Source organism: Furipterus horrens, unplaced genomic scaffold, assembly GCF_987537825.1.
Source record: "Furipterus horrens unplaced genomic scaffold, mFurHor1.1.pri manual_scaffold_11, whole genome shotgun sequence".
Taxonomy (NCBI): domain Eukaryota; kingdom Metazoa; phylum Chordata; class Mammalia; order Chiroptera; family Furipteridae; genus Furipterus; species Furipterus horrens.
In genome coordinates this window covers 160,231-180,659 of record NW_028327181.1, presented here as the reverse complement: position 1 = coordinate 180,659, position 20,429 = coordinate 160,231, and the positions used below count along the sequence as shown (strand labels likewise).

General features: G+C 47.3%; 1 protein-coding gene across 5 annotated transcripts; it reads right to left on the bottom strand.

Moving 5' to 3' along the window:
* Positions 1-394: 394 nt before the first annotated feature.
* On the bottom strand, positions 395-20,004 carry ZNF605 (zinc finger protein 605). Of its 5 annotated transcripts, none has more exons than XM_090291293.1 (9): positions 19,817-20,004; positions 17,001-17,094; positions 16,427-16,630; positions 15,822-16,003; positions 14,402-14,603; positions 13,754-13,916; positions 8,348-8,468; positions 8,019-8,108; positions 395-3,233 (listed from the first exon to the last, which is right to left on the bottom strand). In XM_090291293.1, exons 6-9 carry the CDS (start codon positions 13,766-13,768, stop codon positions 1,441-1,443), a joined length of 2,019 nt encoding a protein of 672 aa, XP_090147419.1. In that variant the 5' UTR covers positions 13,769-13,916; positions 14,402-14,603; positions 15,822-16,003; positions 16,427-16,630; positions 17,001-17,094; positions 19,817-20,004; the 3' UTR covers positions 395-1,440. The 5 variants fall into 5 exon arrangements, with proteins under 5 accessions (XP_090147419.1, XP_090147422.1, XP_090147418.1 ...); XM_090291296.1 differs by lacking the exon at positions 14,402-14,603 and adding an exon at positions 13,165-13,331; XM_090291292.1 differs by lacking the exon at positions 14,402-14,603.
* Between the last annotated feature and the right edge of the window lie 425 nt (positions 20,005-20,429).

Here is a 20,429-nt window from a genome sequence, read left to right as displayed (position 1 = left end):
GTCTTTTTCCTCTGGGTACATCATTTGGATAGTTTTTCTTTTTACTCTTCAAGCTCATTATTGTTTCTTCTTCCATGCCTATTCTGTTATTAATTACCCCATTTACTTTTAAAGTTTTTAATATGTTCTCATCCTGAGAAGTACTGTTTGGGCATTTAAAATATACATATGTATCTTCCACTTCAAGTTCCATCAAATTCGTGTTTTCCTCTATGTAACAGCTATATGAACATCCTTGTCTACTAATTCCAACCACTTCAGTCTTTTCTAGGTCTCGTTCTGCTGACTCAGTTTCTACTTGTTACAAGTCACATTTTATTTTGCATGACAGCAAGGTTTGGTTGCCAGACATTGTGGGTCCAGAGTAGCTTTTAATCTAGGGTTAATTACCATCACCACTAAGGCAACAGTCTTCTGGGAATTCTGCATGATGCCCCATGTATTAAAGGTTGTTTCCGCTCTAGCTGGTGGGAACTGTTCTCCACCCTACACTGAGTTCTAGAAACTGTTTAGCCTACTGCTTTCTGGCCTACTTTATCTGGTCTCAGGAAGTTTCTTTTCACAGATATGCAACTTGGTAGAAGTCTGCAGTCCTCTCCCTAAGAAGCTCCCTCCCTTCCATTACTTTCCTTTCCTTTGCAAATTCTAGCTATGGTGGCCTCCCCAAATGCCAATTAAGTAATTCTATTCAATTCAGCAATATCATGTCTGTTACCTCCTCTGAACTGCAGTGTAGAAACCACCACTTTGTCCACCTCCTGCCACGGGTCACAAACCTGTGCTTGTCATGTCAAAAAACCATTATTTCATCTATATCGTACAGTTTTTAGCTGTTTAAGGCAAAAGAATTAATCTAGTCCTTGTTCTACCACCATGGCAGAAAAAAGTCTTCACACTTAAAACGCATCTACCATTTTTAAATGACTATCTTTTATAGTGATTTATATGCAACAAACAACTTTATAGGATTATTTCAATAGGATCATGCTAACAAATTCCTCATGTTATTAGGACTACCCTTCCATCTGAAATCGCTAATACTCTGTATTTCCGCTATATACATACTCTGGTGTACTGTGAATTATCCTCACTTAATGAACTCTCTCTCACACTTGCTACGACAATAACTTTTCTCCTGTTCAGGTCTTCTAAATATTTAATGAGCTTTCACAAAATTTTAACCAAAAGGTTCTGTATTATTACAATTTTGATAGCTGACTTATCAATGTGTAATAAGTTGTGTCTTCCGAGAGAAGGCTTTCTCATATTGTCTACTAAAAAAACCCGTTCTGAATTGTTTAGTGACAGTTGCCTTTCCAATAAAAATTTATTCAAACAGTCACTGCATTGCTGGGGTTTCTTTCCTCTGTGTCCTCAGAAGTATCAGGAGGCAAGACATCTGCTGGCGGGCTTTCCATACTCACTGCACACATGTGGTGTCTACATTACATGATTTCTCTGATGGATCATGAGCTGAGACTTCCTGTTGAATGTAGTCCCACATTCGCTGCACCCGTAGTATTTATCACCTGTATGGAGTCTCTGATGCCTCATAAGGTGTGACTTTCTAGTGAAAGACTTCCCACATTCTCCACATTTATAGGGTCTCTCTCCTGTGTGAATTCTCTGATGTATAATCAGCTGTGCCTTCTCAAAGAAGGCCTTTGCACAATCACTGCATCCATAGGCTTTCTCTCCTGTGTGATTTCTCTGGTGTTTAACGAGCTGCACTTTCTGAACAAAGGCTTTCCCACAGTCACTACATGCATAGGGTTTCTCCCCTGTGTGAATTCTCTGGTGCCTAAGCAGCTGCGGCTTCCAGGCAAAAGCTTTTCTACATACACTACATTCAAAGGGTTTTTCTCCAGTATGGGTTCTCTGATGATGAATGAGACTTGATTTCTCACTGAACGTTTTCCCACATTCAGTGCACTCATAGGGCTTCTCCCCTGTATGAGTTCTCTGATGGGATATCAGGCTTGACTTCTGGGTGAAGGCTTTCCCACATTCACTGCATTCAAAAGGTTTCTCTCCAGTGTGAGTTCTCTGATGTGTAAGGAGCTGTGACTTCCCAAAGAAAGTTTTTCCACATTCCACACAGCCATAGGGTTTCTCTCCTAAATGAAGTTTTTGATGTCTAATTAGCTCTGACTTCTTAAAGAAGGCTTCTTCACAATCACTGCACTGATAGTTCTTCTCTCCTGTGTGAGTTATTTGGTGTCTAATAAGTTGTGGTTTTCTGATGAAGGCTTCACCACATTCACTACATTCATAGGGTTTCTCTCCTGTGTGAATCCTTTGGTGTCTAATGAGGAGTGAGTTCCTGCTGAAGGCCTTACTACACTCACCACACACATACGGTTTCTTCCCTGTATGAGTCCGCTGATGAGTAATGAGCTGAGACTTCCAAAAGAAAGCCTTTCCACAGTCACTACATTTGTAGGGTTTCTCTCCTGTATGTGTTCTCTGATGCGTAATGAGCCTTAAGTTCTGGGAGAAAGATTTCCCGCAGTCACTGCAGCCATAGGGTTTCTCTATTGTATGAGTTATCTGATGTCTTTTAAGCTGCGACTTCCTGCTGAAGGCTTTTCCACACTCGCTGCACCCATAGGGCTTCTCTCCGGTATGAGTTCTCTGATGTAAAATAAGCAGTGACTTCCTACTGAAAGCTTTTGGACATTCACCACAGCCATAAGGTTTTTCTCCTGAATGAGTCCTTTGATGAATAGTGAGCAGTGACTTCTGCGAGAAGGCTTTCCCACATTCACTGCACCCATAGGGCTTCTCTCCGGTATGAGTTCTCTGATGTATAATAAGCTGCGACTTCTTGTTAAAAACTTTACCACACTCCATGCATAAATAGACTCCTCTGTGTGCTATATGGTTTGCAATGAGCCACGACTCTTTACTGCTGGTCTTTCTGCATCTATTGCAATCACAGTATTTCATTCCACCGTGGGTTCTGTCAGTTTTGATGTAAAACAACATTTTCTTATTGAGCGCAAGTTTCTTTCTTCCACAGTTATTTTTTTGAATAAGAAAATCAAAAGGCTGATTCAGACTTTTTTCACCTGTGCCACATTTATGGACTCTCATTCCTAAATGAACAAAGTTAATGCTTGAATGAAATATTTTCCCCAGAACACCATGTTCATGATCTCTCTCCATACTTTTAAGCTGGCCTTGATTATCCTGCTGCCACATTTTGAGATTATTATCTAGCCAGAGTTCTTCTAAAAAGGAAAAAAATGAACCATACTGTGTAAATCCCTCAATGATTATGCTTATTAAATACAACTTATGAAATGAAGCCTAGGTTCCCAGTTCCCCATGCCCCCCCCAAAATCTCCCAAATATAATGTCTACTTATTATCCATTAAAATTTCTAGAGAAAAATGAAACTAGATTCTAAATAAACACAAAATTTTAAGGAAAGATGAAATATATTCAAGAAACAGTGATCATGAGATAAAAGACTGTAGCAATTTATAATCAAATACTCATGTGGTTAATGTACTGGAACTGATTAGGAGCAGAAGAGAGGTAAGCCCTCCACCGTCCGAGGGCTCACAATGCAGGGAGGACAGAATAACGAGTCCAAAGAGAGGAAGACTATGCACACTGTTGAATGTTTTAAAGGAAGAAATACTGAACACAATGCACAATAAATGTAGGGTATCAACTTTATCTCTGAAAGGTGAGAAATATTAGTTTTCTGTATAATCATTACATTTAAGATCATCACCTGAATCACTGGTATCAATAACTGTACCATCCTTAAAGTTACTTCATGGGATTATCCAAGAGTTCTCCAGACCTCAGCATCAACATTTTTATTTAGGTTTCTTGACATTTTAACATTATACCCTATTATAGACTGAATTTATAATCTATTATGTGTTGAATATATATATAATACTATCGATGGAAATTATTCCAAAGCCTAAGAATTCTTTGCACAGCACTAAGACAGAATAAATACAATTATTTGTCATTTCCACACTATGACCATGCCTAAACTATTTTTAAGTTTTTTGTTTTTGTTTTCAAATTATTAAAGGCAGTTTAGGGACGCTACAGCTAGAAGTGAGCCGTAGAAGAAATGGGCTCAGGAAACAAGTCACAGTGGCCAAGGAAGGGCCCCTGGAGCTCAGGATAAGGAGAGGCAGAGGCAGCGAGTGCGCCTGGCTGGGGAGAAGACGACGGGAATGGGGAAGGCTCGGGTGTGCCCCAGGATGGTATTTTAAAGGTTTGTTTAATTTAGGATGATGTTCTTTATTCGCCATTGTGAGGTAATATTCTTAGGAAGCACTCTGCAAGATCAAAGATTGGGCAAGATCTTAAAGGTACTTGAAAGGCAAGAACAGGAATGCTCCCCTGGAGCCTCCAGAAAGGAATGGGAAAATAAGGAACTAGGCTGAACATAGAAAATTAAAGTTAAACGACAAAGAAGGGAAAGAAAGATCAGGCTGACTAGAAGGCGCATTGAGGAAAGATGGACTGCATCATCATTTTCAGGTTGCAAAGAGCTTTATGATTTGAGCAACTGGACCCCAAAGGGTGTTAAAACCCCCATTCAGAGATGAGAAAATTCAGGCTCTAGGTGTTTAAGTTATTTGGGCAAACAAACTTGGGCTGACACGTAGGCAAAGAAACAGGAAGGAGAGCACCAAAATTCAATATGCAAATTGTTACATGAATGTGGCTTTGATTATGATTGGTTTTTGAATTTTTCTTTTCAAAAATATTAATAATGACCTTGGTCAAGATTAGCGTAGGTTGATATGGCTCGCCTCTCCGCACAACCAAATCAAAAAATTACAGCTAAAATATAGAACCATCAGAACTGTCCGTAGTTGAGTTAAATGGAAGTTTTACAACTATGGAATTAAAGAAATCACATCCAAAGAGGATCACACCAAGATACCAGCTGAAATGCCAAAGGTTAAAGAGAAAATCTCAAAAGCAGCAAGAGAAAAGAAGAGAGTTACCTACAAAGGAATTCCCATAGGACTACCAGCTGATTTCTCAAAACAAACTTTGCAGGCAAGAAGGGACTGGCAAGAAGTATTCAATGTGATGAAAAGCAAGGACCTACAGCCAAGATTACTCTCTCCAGCAAAGCTATCACTTAGAATGGAAGGGCAGATAAAGTGCTTCCCAGACAAGGTAAAGCTAAAGGAGTTCATCATCACCAAGCCACTATGATATGAAATGTTAAAGGGACTTATTTAAGAAAAAGAAGAATATCAAAACTATGAACATTACAATGACAACAAACTCGACTAACAATAACTGAATCTAAAAAATAAAAACAAAAAACTAAGCCAACAACTAGAACAGGAACAGAATCATAGGTACAGAGATCATTTTGAGGGTTATCAGTAGGGAAGGGAAGGGGGAGAATGGGGAAGGGTAACAGGGATCAAGAAGCATAATTGGTAGGAACAAAATAGGGGGGTATTAAGAATAGTATGGGAAAGGGTGAAGCCAAAGAACTTACATGCACAACTGATGGACATGAACTAAGGGGGGAGGAAATTGCTGGAAGGAAAGGGAGTACAGGGCAGAGGGGTGCAAAGGGGAAAGAATTAGGACAACTGTAACAGCATAATCAATAACATATACTTAAAAAAAAAAAAAAAAACCCACATCCATCCATACTGGTAGGAGGGGCGCAGATGCGGAACAGAGTGGTCCCATTTCCACGTGTAGTGGATAAAAATTTGAGAGGGATCTCTCAGGAGTGAGGAGTCCCAGCCCAGGGTACCAGTGCCAGGAAGATAAGTCCCCATAACCTCTGGCTGCAAACCAGTAGGGACTGAGTCAGTGGGATTAACTGCTGGAGTCCAAAGCAGTTCCTCATAAAGGACCCACACAAGAACTTACTCCGACTCACTCCCTCTGAGCTCCAGCACCGGGATAGCAGCTTGAAAGGCACCAGTGTCACACAGGGAGGAACTGAGGGTATGATATTAAGGCAAGAGCTGGGGGACAGCTCTCCCAGACAGAAGGGCAGGCAGAGCCACAGAACTGGCAGGAGGTGCCATATCTGAGACTTCATCAACCTGGCTAACACTGTTTTCTCTGCCCTGGAGACCCCCAGTTGCCCTCCCACCCAACTTACAGCTGTTAGCAGTGGCTTTTCCATATGAGTGGCTGGTCCCGGCTCAGCCTCACAACTTCCCAAATCCTCCCGAACAAGCAGCAGCCGGCCTCAGGGAGCCCCAGACCCGGCACTAGCAGCAGCCAGCCTAGAGTCACTTCTTGGCTTCACCTGGGAACCTCCAAGCCCAGCACAAGCAGCAGCCACCTCAGGTTGCTTTCCAGCTCAGGCAGGGTGGCCCCAGAAAAAACAGAGGTGGGGGCTGACCGTGGCCTGCTCCACCCGGGACACCCCAGGGCCAACGCACTCCATGGACACTACAGACCACATGGATGCACCACCACCTGCCCCTGCACAGCTGGTCCTCCACGGAGGGCGGAGGTGGGTGGTCAGTGGTCGCAGCCAGTCCTTGCAGCTGCCTGGTCTGGGTAAGTCCCTCCCACTGACCTGCCAACAGCAACCAAGGCTCAACTACACGAGGCGGGTGTCCTCAGTCTCCACAGAGGGCGCACCTCAAGTCCCCAGCTTGGGTGAGAGGGGAGGCAGTGCCACTGGACCCTACAGGACACCGGCAAGGTTGTGTCATGACTCACATTTTCTCTTACACCCTCTCATTCCACATAATAGCAGCAGGTCTGAATTAATGGGGGAACATAAAATTTATCTTCCCCGCTTTTCCAAACTACACAAACCTAAACCTATTAATCCATGGAATGTTGCCCAGGTATTTGTGCTCTGAAACACTTGCCAAGGTAAGATTAAACACTTGCTTAGACAAAAACCTTTGTATTGAAGAAATACTCGATGAATAAGAAAGTTGCTGCCTTACCTGACCCCACAACAACCACGTAATGAAATATTTCATAATTATATACCATAAACTCCATAGAGAACAGAGAAGAAGTTACTTGCTATCCTTCTATGTGGGAAAACACTGTAAGGCCTCGCTGGTTAAGGAATTCCATATAATGTCTGATCGGGCCTGGGCTCCTATAAAACGATGCTCTGTGGGCAGAGATTTCAGAAAAGGGCGTAAAACAAGAACACTCACTGCAGGGGAAAAAGCAACTCAAACCGAAGAGGGACAGTTCTGAATGGGGAAAGCCCGCTATAATCAAAGGCCCACACGCAGAGAAGATGAACGGAAGACACGGAGGAAGGCACCGGTGCCAGTGGAGCGACCCCGGGTCTGTAGGCAGAAATTCACTGGACAGATAAGATGTTGCCATATATGGAGTTCTTCGACATAAATGGAGTTAAAATATCACAGCAGGTAATGGGGTCTTACACCCAGCAGACTTCGATGGACAAATGAGAAGCTAAACACCAGATGCACCAAGAAGATGCCCTGGAGGCTGTCACGTCCGAGCCTGCACCAAGGCCAGGAAGAGCAAACCTCAGTCCAAGGTACTCAGGTTTTGTCCTGTGGTCAGGAGTCATCAACCCTCTGCGGGTTTAAAAGGAAATCTGACAAACTAGAAGGAGAAAGGAAAAATAAAGGCAACCCGAGGTGACCAGTGTCATCTAAAGTGAGAAAAACCTATGACTCCTTAAAGAGGAAGAGAGAAGCCTGCCACTGCAGCCTGGACTGGGACAGGGGAGAAGGAAATGGAGACTCAGGAAGCTGGAACAACAGCCTTGTCCACAGAAGCAAGGGCCTAACTGACTGGCCACCCACCTGGGTAAGATGGGGGAGCATCTCATCATCAGCTCCACGCAGAGAGGACACACCCTGACGTGGCGACCAGGGCCTAGAGCACTTTCAAAGCCATGCAGTACAATGTCACCAGTCCCAAGTCAACTCTAAAGACTCAGGGACTTTAAACGGCTTTGCAAAGAACATCCCCAGAGCACCGACCCACCCTTCAAACCTGGAGGTGCACCTTTCACAGTGCGCACACCCATTTCTCACCTGAGCAGTGGCGACTTAAGATTTCTTCGTTTACTATCCAGGGCCCTTGCTCCAGCTTGAAAACTGCATCAGGTCTGATGATTTGATAACCTGTGAGTTGGAAACACAGAGCACTTGGGCACCATTGCTTGGACTGAGGGCTCTTAAATGTGAAGGATATTTTACTACAAAGGCCACAATATAAAGCGAGGGAGTAAAAATCTTTAAACTGCGTTTATAAATCAAAGAATATTTGACATCTGAAACTTAAATCCAAAATCAGTACAATTTTAAAGGCCCCCCCCATTTCTTGGGCACACAGTACATACACCACATAACAATGTCCTCACCCAGGAACACCAGATTACTGTAGTTCTCCAACATCACGTCTCTGTACAAGTTCTTCTGGGTAGGATTCAGTAGCCGCCACTCCTCCAACGTGAAAGCCACAGCCACATCCTCAAAAGATATCTAGAAAAGCATAATTCCTGTTAGATCTTAAGTGCCTCTCATGTAGAACGCAGGCTTTCTTCCCTCTGGGGGTGGGCAGCCCCTGCCACGGGACATAGCAGGGCAGAAGGGACGGGTGGCAAGGATAGCTGGCAGAGGGATGCACTTCCACCTTGGGAACCCACCCAGTCTTGCTCTCTGGGGGAACCCAGCTGCCATGCTGGGAGGCAGCCCTGTGCAGAAGCCCATGAGACAAGGGGCCGAGGCTTGCCCACACCCACTGAGTGAGCTGGAAGGGGACCACCCTACCGCAGCTGCAGATGACCACAGCCCTTCTCCGCGCCTTGATTACAGAACCAAATGGGTAAGCAGCTGGCAGACTCCCAACCCACAGGAACCGTCAGATAAATGTTTTCTGTTTTCAGCCACTAAGGTTTGGGGTAATTTGTTATATCGTGATGGTTAATTAATGTAATATCCTAATCTTGCATTATACCTTGAGATACAAAATGTTATTAAAATATTCATCATTATGAACTCATTCATTTATATCCATTGAATAAGAAATTGAAATAGTTTGTCTTCAAATAAGCAGTGTTTCTCAAGGAAGGTGCCACTGGTGTCTGGGAGCAATCCTTAGCTGAGCGCGATGGCGCCATGCAGTGGGAGACCTTCAGCCAGCCTGGCTCTGCCTGCTGAGAGGCAGGACCGAGTCTCAGTCACTGTCAGACCCAAGTCCCATCTATGTATCTAAGACACTCTCCTCCCCCGGGGGGGTTCTGCTCCCAAGTAGCAACAACTAGCTAGCTCCTTCTGATGCTGAGCACTTAAGAGTTCCAGAACTGTAACAGCTGCTAGAAATATAAAGATGAGTTAGAAAAAAAAGTCATGTCCTCAAATACTGTCTTTTCAGGCCACAGGCAATGAGGTGCTAAAGAGGCCATGAAACAAGGTCATACAGAGCATGGGCACAAAAGGCAAAGGAACTAGAGCAGCAAAAACAGTTTGAAAAGAAAAAAAATGTTGCGGTACTCACATGACCTGATTTTTCAAGACTTCCTGTGCAGCCACAGTAGTTAAAGCAAGGCAGTATTAGTGAAAGAGTAAATACACACAAGGGGACCCAAACAGAACAAAACCAAACCCGTCATTATCTCCTGGAGGGCAGGCCCCTTGGAGGACAGGCTTCCCCCACTAGGTGGGTGTTCCAGGAGCCCATCTGTATCAGTGCGCCAGCTGGCGTTGCTGTGAGAGGCTGCATTCAGCTTCAGTGATTTTTTTTTTTTTTTAATTCATTTATTTTTAGAGAGAGGGGGAGGGAGGGAGAAAAAAAGGGAGAGAAACATCAATGTGTGAGAGATACATCAATTGGTTGCCTCTCACATGCTCCCAACTGGCGACCTGGCCTGCAACTCAGGCCTGTGCCCTGACTGGGAATCAAACCGGCAGCCTTTCAGTTTGCAGGCCAGCACTCAATCCACTGAGCCACACCAGCCAGGGCTTCGGTGAATTTTTTTGAAGATTCTTTCAATGTGTTTGCCCATTTCATGGTGGGTGATTTACAAGCACACCTGCCCACACCAGCTGAGTGTTCAGCAGTTTTTGACCAAAAATAGCATGACCCCCTTGCCCCACCCTCCCTATTCACCCAATCTCACCCCGAGGGACTTTTGTTTCCCTAGATAAAAAAAAATCCTCAAAGGGGAAGGCTTTGCAGATGTGGAAGAGGTGAAACAAAAAATGGCAGAAGCACTAAAAGGCATCAATATCGACACATTCAAAACCTGTTGTGAGCCATGGAAATAACCTTTCCATAGATGGAGAGTACTTTGAAGGTGACTAAAGTTTAAACATGTAACAATACAGAACTTCTAATAAATAAATTCCAGTTTTTGGAGTCCCCCCTCATAGATGAATGGAACAGAATAGAGAGTCTAGAAACAACCACAAATATGCTCAACTGACTTTTTTTGTTGGATATTTACTTTATTTCTGACTTCTTTTGCTATTATTAATAATGCTGGGATGATCATCCTTTTAATTAAATTGTTAAGCATGTACCTAATTATTTTCACTCGATTTCTGACAAAGGTACAAAAGTTCCGTAGGGAAAGGAGTGTTCTCGGCACAGAAGAGAAACCTCAGCTCATACCTCAGTCCTATTTAAAAGTTAACTCAAAATGGATCACAGACCTAAATGTAAAACCAAAAACTACAACCTTCAAGGAAAAACAGGACAAAGCCTGTGTGACTAGAGTCTGGTAATGAACTGTCACATACAACGCCGGGCAAGCAGTCAATTAAAAACATTATTAGTTGGACTTTACAAAATCAGATTTTTTTCTCTGTGAAAAAGACACTTTAAAAATAAAGAGAAAAAAATACAGCACAGGATAGTAGAAAACATTTGCAAATCACCTATCTAAGAAAGCTTCTCTATCCAGAATATATAAAGAACTCTTAAAACTCAAGAATATAGTGGAGAGGGTCATATAAGGGGTCTAAATGGTAATGAAAAAAAAATACAACAAATTTAAGTGGCTACCAAAAAACAAAAAAGGAGATTAAGAATAGAAACAATAAAACTCAACAATAAGCCCTGGCCAGGTGGCTTATTTGGTAGGAGCATCAACCTGACATGCCAAGGCTATGGGTTTGATCCCATCAGAGTACCTCCGGGAATCAACCAGTGAGTACATCAGTGCATGGAGCAGCAGGTCAGTAACTCCTCTTTCTCTCCTTCAAATGAATAAATAAAAAATAAACAATAAACAATAAACTCTACAGTAAGAAAACAAACATCGCCATTAAGAAATGGGAAAAAAATCTTAACACATACTTCGTCAAGAAGGAAAATAAATCAACATCATTTGTCAGTAGCGAAATGAAAATTACAAGGGATACTATTACATACCTATTAGAATGGTTAAAATTTTTTAATTTTAAAAAATTTTTTATTGATTGATTAATTTTAGAGAAAAAGGGGAGAGAGAGAGAAACTTCAGTTTGTTGGTCCACTTATTCATTCATTCATTGACCGATTCTTGTGTGTGCCCTGACCAGGGATCAAACCTGCAACCTTGGTGTATCGGGATGACATTCCAACCAAGTAAGCTTCCCAGCCAGAGCTAAAATTTTTTAAAAAACAAGAAGCGGAAAAATGCCAGTTAGGGGCAGTGCAACACCAATGCTCATGCACTGATGGTGGGACTGCAAAACGGTGATGACTTTGGAAGACGTCTTGGCAGCTTCTCATAGTTAGACCCAGGCTCACCATATGACCCAGCAGTCCCACTCCTAAGTATCCGCGCAAAAAAAAAACCTTAACATGCAAGCTCACCTGAAAACTCACGTTCAAACCTTGTGTTATGAAACAATTGCTAAAAACTAGAAGCAACCACGATGTTTCTCAAAAGTAAGTGAAGCCCTGGCTGGTGTGGCTCAGTGGACCAAAAGGTTGCTGGTTCGATTCCCAGCCAGGGCACATGCCTGGATTGCGGACCAGGTCCCTGGTTGGGGGTGTGCAAGAGGCAGCTGATCGATGTTTCTCTTGTACATCGATGTTTCTGTCCCTGTCCTTCTCCCTCCCCCATTCTCTAAAAATACATACATAAATAAAATATATAGTTTTAAAAAGTGAATGGATTAGAAAACTGGTGGGTCCCTCCAATGGGATATTATTCAGTGGCACTGCTCAGCAAGAGGGAACAAACATAGATGAATCGCAGAGATATGATTCCATTAACACTCCGAATAAGGAGAACTGGAGACAGAAGACAGATCAGTCGGTGCCAGGAGTCAGGGGTGCAGGAAGGCGAGACTCAGAGTTTGTCTGGAGAGATGGAATGTGCTGAGTCCTGACTGTGCCTTTGATTACATGAATTGACACATTTTAAACCTCATACAAGGAGCCGGCTGCAGGCTAAACACCAAGATTTTTCAGGCCCAATGACACGCAATGACAAAGGCTTTACCTGGCAGGCCTCCAGGGGATGCTGCCCTCCAACAGTCATCCTGGTGGGCAGACTCAGAAGGAGCTGCAGTCAGGGCCTCAGGGCCCTGGCCAGTCATGAACTTGTGCAGCCTTGGTCTGCTCATCCGAGGCCTCGCTCAGGTGCCTCGGCCAAGACCTCCTTATGGGGTGAGGGAGGGGCAAGCTAAGTCACTGCTCATTCTGACTCAGTACTCTCCTGCTCCCAGCCCTTCCACCTCAACGCTCCCTCCTCCTGACCGAGGAGCATAAAACTGCTGGAGCTCACTATCTGGGGATCCCTGGGAGTAGGCCGAGCCCACGTCTACGCTGATGCACCTGACCCTCGGCCTGTGTGCGGTGGGAAATGCGTGGGGGCGGGGGCGGTGCCTTCTCCGGTAGCTCTGGCTGCGCCCTAGGGTGTGTGAGGGAAGGTTCAGTGACTGTCAGCCGTTGCTGCAACCAGCTGCTCTGAGCCCTGGCAGCGGGGCCCCCTCAGCTCAGCTTAGCGCCTGCCGTAACTGCACATCAGGAAGGGGGAAAAGCCGGTGTCATTCTACGTCAGTTTAAACAACGGGGTTTTTAAAAGAAACACAGTCAGCGGGAATGACTTTGAAAGGTGAAGGGACATGCGTCTATTTCTCGAGTCAAGAAAGTAAAGAAACAGTGCTGAAGGCAGACACCCTCATGCCCAGCGTTTGCCAACACAAGCGAAGCCCTTCTAACCAAGAATATTATGGGGGCCACCTGCAGGTTTTGTAGCGATCACTTCTGCCCGGTGATTTAGGTTCTTTCCTAGAACGAGAGCATCGGCAGCACATGTCCTCCACGCCCTGCTGTGTCCTCTGCACACCAGCACGGAGGCCTCCTTCAGATCCACGCCCTTCACTCGCACCGGGGGCCCTGGGAGAGTCCTTCCATACAAGTGTGTTCATTACAGGATTGGTGTTTAGGACGTCGTCCACGACATCAGCGACACAAACAGCTATGGACGTGTTTCCTCCCCATGTGATCATCAGGAAATGCTCACTGCTACTGAGAACTGCTCTGCCTTTTGTAGCTGGTCCTGCTGCCCTTTCTGTCCCGGCTTCTGGGAGCTGCTCATGAAAGCTTGCAGCTCATCTCTAACACTGAAGGACCTCATTTCTTGTACCTCTATGTTCCAGCTTTAAGACTGCGCGATTCTACATCCACTCGTGCTTCTTGACATCCTTCCCAGGTTCATACTATTCTCTCTGGTTATGATCAAAACGTATATAGGCCTGTCCTGTTGCTCAGATTCCCATAAGCCTCACCACATCCACAGAAGCTTGTGGAGAATAAACAGATTACTCACCTGTGACATGATCATTTTCTGTTGCTTTTGGGAATTCTGCTGTTCTGGGCCTTCTCTCCCTCCTGACGGTCTGAGAAGGGCCTCTGTCAAGGGCTCTAAGCTGAAGTCCTGAGGCCTCTGCTTCCTTACCTGGCATCAGTCATCTTGTTCCTGAGAGTGTGACCTGGAGATGCAGCGGGAATTTTATTTCAGGTGGTGTAATTCACTTGGGAACCTAAATCTCGGTTCTCTCTTACTGGAAACTCTGATGAGCTGTCTGCTGCTCTCCAATCAGAAGCAGGAGGGAACGGAAGCCACTGCGGGTCTCAGCTGAGCCCGACACTGCCCTCAGCCGCCCTGGCTCCCACCTGGAAATGCCAGGTGGAAGCCACTCACCTCACTGGTTCAACCAGACACACCCAGAGCCTCCCTGCCCCCCAACGCACACACCAGAATGCTCTGCAGAGAGACCTCAGCCTAGTCTGAACACACCATCTTGGCTCACTCATTCTGCAGCAACATTTCCTGGCGGCACTTAAACCATTTGCATCGGTGCCACAGTGTGAAAGCAACCAGCTTTTGGATCAAGACGGTGACGTAGGCCGGATGCTGGCCTCCACCCCAAAATCAGCCCTGGAGCCACAGGGAAGCAGAGGCCAGAGAACTCACGGAAACAGCAGTAAGAAGAGGACAGCCCGCGGCGGAGGAGGCTGGGGTGAGGCTGTGTGCACAGCGCACCTGCGGGCCGGAGCCATCGCAGCAAGGAGAGGCCTAAGGAAACCTTGCGTTGCTTCTTCCTCCGCTCCCGGGGGGCAGAGCAGCCCCAACACAGGTCTCCAGGGGTAATGGAGGAGCTCAAACTGCTGCTGACCTAAGGGGCCAAGGAAAAGGCGAGGGCCGCCCGGCTGCCTCTGGGCCTGTACCATCTCCCACCTTCCCTCGCTCTCCAGGGAAAGCGCTCCACTGAGGCTTCTTTCTAAGGGCTCCTGACTTTGGACCTGGGGAGCTGCTAGAAGAGGTGGAGGGACTCGGCTGCCCAGGAGTCCTACAGGGTCCCTCCTCTCTCTTCAAAGGCCTGGCCTCAGCCCTTCCCTGCTGCAAGGCACCAGAGCTTGTGTGAGATTAGCGGACAACACTAGGAAAACGTGAGCTCAGAGGCCTGTGAGGGCAAATGTAAATTAAAAAGAAGAAAAAAGAAAGAAAGAAAGAAAGAAACCTAATTCTCCCACATGCAAAAAAGAGAAACTCCCAATCTCTATTCAGAGAGCATTTGCTTTAGAAAACCTGTAACTGTAAGTCCTTTCTGGGCCCCTTTGAGATCTATGTTAATCTTTTCTAAAGCTAAACGAGCCTCGTCCAGTTTAACAGCCCAAGAACCTGACTGTCTTTCTTAAGGACCTGGAAGCCGCCTCCTTCAAACCCTCCGGGCCTCCTCAGCCTGACTTGGGCACCCGGCTCCCTCCTGAAGACATGAAAGGCTGGTTTTTTTCTTTGGATAAAGGCAGTTAGTGAACCCAAACGGCCACACCGCTTGCCAGGTAAGTTCAGGAGGACTGTGAGCGGCAGGCGGTCATTTACCTTCAGAGCGTGTGAGTGACGGGTTGTGACTACCGGGCCACAGCGGAGCAGAGCCTTCTCCGTCCCTGGGCGCCTGCTTGCAACGCTCCCCGCACACAGGGTTAGTTGTTGTTCGGTACTCGAGCTTTCTCTTCTAATTTTATGGAAAATTTTTCTGGGTTTGCAGGTTATGGTTTTAATTACTTCCCTAACAGCCCAAATAACCAGATAACTGAGTACAACCACTATCCATAACCCTTTTAAAAGATCACAAACTGCCTGCTGGAGTGGCTCGTTGGTTGGGCTTGTCCCATGAACGGAAAGGTTGCCGGGATAGATTCCCAGGGTTAGATTCCCAGTCGGAGCACAGGACTGGGCCGCAGGTTCCATCCCCTGGGCGTTTGCGAGAGGCACCAGCCGATGTGGGTTTCTCTCTCACATCGATGTTTCCAGCCCTTTCTTTCTCCCTCCCTTCCCCTCTCCTTAAAAAAAAATTTTTTTTAAACATCATGAACTGCGTATCAGGTACCACCTTAGGCAGAATTACTGGGGTAGACAGACCAGGATTTACGATAACCGCAATAAACAAACAGGACTGTGTCTGGTGTATAAAAACGCTGACACTTGAGCTTTCCTCAGTCCTCACGGTCCAGGGCCAGGGAAGGGCTTCACAGGCGTGGGTCGCACAGGGGTTGTTCCTTCCTAAGAATACACCTGAGAGGAAACGTCCAAAAACGGTCAGTACCCAGTAAACGTGGGGACAGGAGGGACAAACTCCACCTTTCCTAGCAATCCGGCCAGAGGCTGACTGCTCACTTGGCAGGCTGAGCATGGACAGGTCAGTGGACCCCGTTCCCGAAAATAAACAGAACAGGGGTGACTGTTATTACCTGCAGAAGAATCAGAGCAAGAGCCCCTGGCTCGGAGGCTCTGTTTTACTGAAGACCAGGGAACAGGCCTTCAATGTTCCCAAGGGTATAAATGGGTATAGTGAGGGGTGCATAGAAGTCTCCGCTCATCTGCCATAATCAAGGGGCTGAAGTTACCCCTGGGTGTTAGAAAACGGCCAAGTTTTGCCCCAGGGCCGCTGCCCACAGTGGAGTCAGAACACCACCCCTTCAAGGCGGCACCACTCACCACGCTCGTGAGGAACCACGCTCATGAGACACAGGCAGGAAGCGGAAAGGAAGCTTCTGACCACGGGGACCAGCTCCCAGCTCCCGGCAGCGTCTCCTGACAGCCGCAGCAGACTCGAGGAAGACTCAGGCCCGGGAGGTGGACAAGTTCCAATGTCAGCAAGGTAACGAGGATCTTGTGGGGCAGTTGAGAACCACAGTCGATCTGGAAAGACAGGCTGGATATTGAACTTTGACCTAAAACAGTGTCAGAGGGCCCAGCAAAAACATCCAGGGCGGGAGGAGTTCCCAGAGGCGGGAAGGAGGGAGAATAACAGGTTTTTGCCCACTGGTGGGTGCAGACATAAAGGACAGATTCCTCGAGTGAAGCTGGAGTCTCCTTAGTCCAGTGTGAAGGGTTTGGGGCTTGAAGGAAGACCTCTCCAGGAAAAATGTTCTAGGAAAGCTGGGAGCAGCATGCAAAGGAAAAGCCTCGCTCCCCGAGATGCCCAGGGAGCTCCTCCGAGCCCCTGGGGACAGGCAGGGGGTCTAAGCAGTCTAGGAGGCCCTGGATGAAAAAAAGACCAGAGACTTACTGCTGTGCAAACCAGGGGTCCCTGAGAACAAGGTCCACCTGCCCGGGAAGGTTTTCTTCCGTGTGGAGCAGCAGACCTTCTCTGGCCGCCTCCTCTGGAAAAGGGAATGTCTGATTGTACCGACAGCCAAGAGTCACCCTCACAGGTACCTCAAACATTGGTCCTAAAGACAGCTTCATCCCATGAAAACCCCCTCAGACCGCTCCCCCCACCCAAGTGCCAGTCCTCAGCACCCACAGGCCTCTGTCGCCCACATGACCCCCTGAGAATCCTCCAGCCCCAAGCTCACAGGACAGGCCGCACAGCCCGAGCCCACGGCAACGGTGCCTGGACCCAGCCCCGGCGTGTATGTCAGCGGAGGCTTCCCCAGCCACCCAGCAACCCTTGGCCGGCCCAGCAGGTGCCCACGAACTCAACTCAGTTCTGGCCCTGTCTACCCTGAGATAGAATCAAGGCTCCACCGGTACAGGGCTCAACCCCAGAAGACGGTCCTCTACTCAGACAACCAGCTGCAAGCCTAGGTAGTTACTGGTGCTTCTGACCCACTGGCTATGGGCTCGCGGTTCCAGTGCCCCTCCACTGCAGACCCCGGTCACAAGTCAGGACGTCCCCTGTATGTCTGACCCACCAGCTATAAATCAGGGATTCTCATGAGCCCCATCTTGGGTGCCATTACTCTGCTAGACACCCATTCCACCTTTACCAACAGTGAAAGGAAGCCAGAATTCAAATCAACAATTTTGAACATAAGGAAGAAACAGTCAACCAGTACATAATTAAGAAACAAGAATTCAGAAAAATTAGGAGAGTTTAAGACTCTGGGACATCTCCAAAAGGGCCAACATCCAAATCATAGGGGTGCTAGAAAAAGAAGAGGAAAAGCAAGAAATTGAAAACTTATGTGAAAAAATAATGAAGGAAAACTTCCCATATTTGGCGAAGAAAATAGACATACAAGTCCAGGAAGCACAGAGAGTCCCAAACAAGCTAGACCCAAAGAGGTCCCACCAAGACACATCAACATTAAAATGCCAAAGGATAAAGAGAAAGAGAGAATCCTAAAAGCACAAGAGAAAAGCAGAGAGTTACCTACAAAGGGGTGCCTATAAGACTGTCAACTGACTTCTCAAAAGAAGCTTTGCAGACAAGAAGGGACTGGCAAGAAGTATTCAAGGTGATGAAAAGCAAGGACCCACACCCAAGGTTACTCTATCCAGCAAAGCTCTCATTTGGATGGAAGGGCAGATGAAGTGCTTCCCAGACAAGGTGAAGCTAAAGGAGTTCATCATCACCAAGCCATTATTGTATGAAATGTCAAAGGGACTTACTTAAGAAAAAGAAGATCAAAACTATGAACACTAAAATGACAACAAACTCACAACTATCACCATCTGAATCTAAAAAATAAAAACAAAATCCAACTAAGCAAACGAGAACAGAAACAGAATCATAGCTATGGGGAGCATTTGGAGGGTTGTCTGCTGGGAGGGGGACAGGGCAGATTGGGAGAAGAGGTGAAGGGGTCAGGAAGGATAACAGGTAGGTACAAAACAGGAGGATGTTAAGAACAGTAAGGTAAATGGAGAAGCCAAGGACCTTACACAGCACAAGGACATGAACTAAGGGGAGGGACTGCTGGAGGGAAAGGGGTACCAGGAAAATCTGGGACAACTGTAATAGCATAATCAATAAAATATACTTTAAAAAAAACCAAATGCAGACTTAGTCAAAAAATAGTTTATTCCAAAGGATTTTGGGGGTGGGGCCTACTGCCACTGGAGAAACACAAGCATCTTGACGAGGCCTGGAGAGTTTTTTGGTTTCTTTTATACGGAAAGGGTAAGTCAGGTTAACGGAGCCAGGTGTGGGGAAGCAGGTTTGGGAGCGCAGGGGATCAGGAGCTGTTCCCCGTGAGCCGGCACCGAAGTGCAGGGAACTGGGGGAAGGAGAGAAGTCGGGAAAACAAGCATTTTTCCAGTCGTCACCCGCAGCGTCCTGATGTGTGGGACGATGCTCCCAGCAACCGAGCACGCGGCCGGGTCCGGTTAACAAGCATCTTGTCCCCACAGCTCGTCAGTGGGGCGAACGGCTCGGCTAATCACTGATAAGTCGGCAAAGAAGAACTGGAGGGTCAGCGTCTGGCCTTGTCCCAGTCACACTGGGGCACGCGTCACCCAGCCACACCAGAACGGGCTCTTCGCGGGAGCTGTTTCTGGGAACACTGCGGGCGGCAGGTCCCTAAACCTTCTCGTCCCCGGGAGCGACCCAGCGCCGTCACCAGCAGCAGGCCGGCTCGCGAAGGAAGCCTCCGTCCACCCCTTCCGAGCCTTGTAAGTGCCCCACGACGCCTGCTCCTTCCTCCTAAAGGCATCCAGGTCGTCGATCACGGAGCCCTAACCGTTCCTCCGCGCAAATCCGCGGCCTGCGTCCCCGTCACTGCGGAGGGCAGCGTCCGTGGCAACCCCACTGCCCGCCCCTGCCACCGCGGCGGTCCACGCCCCCCCACGCTCCCCCCCCCCAGAATCCCGTCCAGTGATGCGCCTAATTAATCCCCTGCACTAGGTCCGCACCACGCTGCCCTGCCCAGCCCCAAGCTCCTGATCGTCACAGATTTTACCCTCAAGGGTCCCCAGATTAATCAGCTCCACGGTCTCCTCACAGTCCCTCATCCCGCCACCACGGGCGGGCCCGCCACGAACCCCCAAATCTCCGTCCTGCCGCCCACACTCGCGGCCCGGCACCCACCGGTGCATACTCCTGTGCCCTACGCCGCCGCACCCCGCTCCCTCCCCGCGCGCCCCGCGGCCCCCACCTACCTGGACCAGAACCGCCCGCGCTGCGGAGCCGTCCTCCGGGCCTGACTGGCACCGGCTCCAGGGCCAGTAGGTGCGCGCGCCAGGGTCGACGCGAGACTGTGAGGGTCACGGGGGCCGCCCCAGGCCGCGATCTCACGATCCCTCCCCGCCTCGCACACCCTTACCCCTCGGGGCAGTGGCACAGCGCTGACTCCACCCGACGGCGTTTTGTTCGCGCAGAACTACATTTCCCGAAGTTCAGCTCGCTACAGAACTACACTTCCCAGAGAGCTCTGCGGTATGCATCGCGGGATTGACAGGTTCAAGGTTTGCAGCCGCTTTGAAGCGGCCGGGGCTGCGTAGTTCAGAGATGGGTGGAGCGGGTGCTACACGTCATTCGTGTGTAGCCAACCTAGTTCTGTCCCCAGGAGGCACCTTCCCGATCCTTTCCATTTTTGATCATAGCTTAATTTATAAAACGAAAGTAATGTATGTTTTAATACATCCAATCCAACAGCACTAACAAAAGTAATGAAAATAAGTGAGGAATTTAGGGAGAAATTAAATGCAATTATGAAAAGAAAAAATAATGAATAAAAGAAGACATTATGGAATTAAAAAGGAAAAACTAACC